Here is a 2,500-nt window from a genome sequence, read left to right as displayed (position 1 = left end):
GGAGCCTAATACTTTTAAACTTGACGCAACTAATTATTTTGAACAAACAAAAACTACACGCCATATTGTCATCTTTCCTTGTGATGAATTGTGACAATATTACCCAGAGAGCATAAGTGATGAATTATCCCAATGTCACCCAGAGAGCATAAGGAAATGCATTGGCAGAAGTGCATAAGGATATAGAGAGATAGAGAGATAGATAAATAGACAGCTACTTAATATGTAATGCATAGAAATACTAATATGTTTAAACAATAATAACGACAATAATAAATAGTTTAAAGACAAAAATATATTATGTACAATGCTTATATATCTTTGGAAATTATTCAAGAAACACATCCCCTGAAAATAATTGAGCTCATAGATGGCTTTAACATCTTGCCTCGGCTACAGGGGGCTGAATCTGAGCATTCGATTTAAACTTGGCTCCAGAATAAAGCATATCATGAATGGAGATTTTCCCCTGATCTCACTGACTTTAGTTCTGGACTCGGCCTAATCCCCATCTGGGAACGCAGCCATGGATGTTCTACAAACAAACCATAGGCACACACACTGACACATACTGTTGACACAAACACTCTCTCTCTCTCTCACACACACACAAACACACACACACACACACACACACACACACACACACACACACACACACACACACACACACACACACACACACACACACACAAACAAACACACTCTGTCTCACTTTCCCATCACACACACACACAAACACGCACAAACACACACACACACACACACACACACACACACACACACACACACACACACACACACATTCTCCAGCTCTCCTCGGTCTTCTCATTTTCTCTCTTTCTCACTCTCCGGATTGGTCTCGTCTCGCCTCTATCTTGGGATCGCTCTCTCACTCTCACATCAGGGGAAGTGTAAATGAGTGTAATAACAGCTTGTGGTCAGACAAACCTCCAGGGGACCATTAGCAACACAGATAAAAGCTAACCGGGGAGTAAGTGTGTGTATATATGCATGTGTGCTTCTGTGCGAGAGTGCTTTGAATATGTATGGACACACACACACTCACACTGAATAGCAGATTTAGCATTGGCGATGTTTCCAAGGCTTTTTGTAATGGTGGCAATATGGGTGTGAATAACGGGAAAGTTAACGGAGAATAAGATATAGGATATAGAATAAGAACCACGGTGTCCTAAATTTCGCCTCTCCCTTGTGTCCAGGTCTCCCCCCTTAGCGGGCCCCTCGAGGGGGGAACCCAGCTCACTGTCTGGGGCAGAAACCTCGGCTGGCGGGCGAAAGATGTCCGGGTGTTTATTGGGGGCGTGCCATGCTCTGTGCTGGAGGACCAGTATGTCGTCTCGGAGAAGTAAGTTCCAGCTCTCATCATTGCCTGTGTTGTCAGGATACAGTAATATTGCAAAGAGATGATATAACATCAAGATTTCATACCGATTCTTCATTTTTGTTTTGTATTTCTGGGATATACTGTATTGTGACGTGGGATATCTTGCGTAGTGTGAAGAATTGGGAAACTAATTATAGTCATTTAAGATAATTTAATTGTTTTGATTTTTAGCATTTAAAAAAAAAAAACAGTATACGATAGTCATCTTAAAGTGGCCCGTGGTGGATTGTGAAGAGCCTTCGTAGAGACTGATGTGTGATTGGGTGTGAGGACAGTGCTGTGTCCACTCTGTCCGTGTGAGAGTGTGAGAGTGTGTGGGCAGTAGCAGCTGCCCCCGACTGCCCACCTGACGGTCCCACAGGTGTGGCTCTCATGTCTGATGTGTGATTGGTGTTATGACAGGAGCATTTTTCACCCCCACAGTGGTCTTTATTGATGCTCGCATGCACTGTAGCACACACACACACACACACACACAGACACACACACACACACACAGACACACACACACACACACATACACACACACACACATACACACACACACACACACACACAGACAGGCACACACACACCCACACCAAAACAGAGAGAGGCTCCTCGGGTGATTATTCTTTGTAAATGTTCCGCTCTGCCAGACAAAACAGCAACCACCCATGTTCAAAACACAAACTTTCACCCACATGTGCACAGTCAGGCACACTCGGGCACACACACACACACACACACACACACACACACACTCGCACACACAACTCACACACACTCTCACACACTCTCACACACACACTCTCTCTCTCTCTCTCTCTCTCTCACTCACACACACACACACACACACACACCCCAGACCAAATACAGCACATTCCACAGCAGTGGCGCCTGGGTGAGCGGTCATCAGAGAGATGTCAGGATGGCCTCTGCGTGCTGTCCACTCCAAAACACAAGTCAACAGAAGTATATGCGTGTCAAGGCCAATCAGGGCCCTGACAGTTGTCCGCGCATGAGGGAAGGCCCGCCCCTCTCATCAGCGCTCATGATAGAATAGAAGAATAGAATAGAATATATACTTTTTTGATCCCGTGAGGGAAATTC

General features: G+C 45.0%; 1 protein-coding gene across 1 annotated transcript in view; it reads left to right on the top strand.

Annotated features, from left to right (window-relative positions):
- plxnd1 (plexin D1) overlaps positions 1-2,500 on the top strand; it is a 56,621-nt gene that overhangs the window by 24,007 nt on the left and 30,114 nt on the right. The window contains 1 exon segment of the mRNA XM_062531425.1: positions 1,224-1,369. Within this exon segment, the coding sequence (XP_062387409.1) occupies positions 1,224-1,369 (146 nt within the window).

Source organism: Sardina pilchardus, chromosome 3 (assembly GCF_963854185.1).
Source record: "Sardina pilchardus chromosome 3, fSarPil1.1, whole genome shotgun sequence".
NCBI classification, from domain to species: Eukaryota; Metazoa; Chordata; class Actinopteri; order Clupeiformes; family Clupeidae; genus Sardina; species Sardina pilchardus.
The sequence above is the reverse complement of the archived record's forward strand: the minus strand, read 5'-3'. Positions and strand labels throughout refer to the sequence as shown.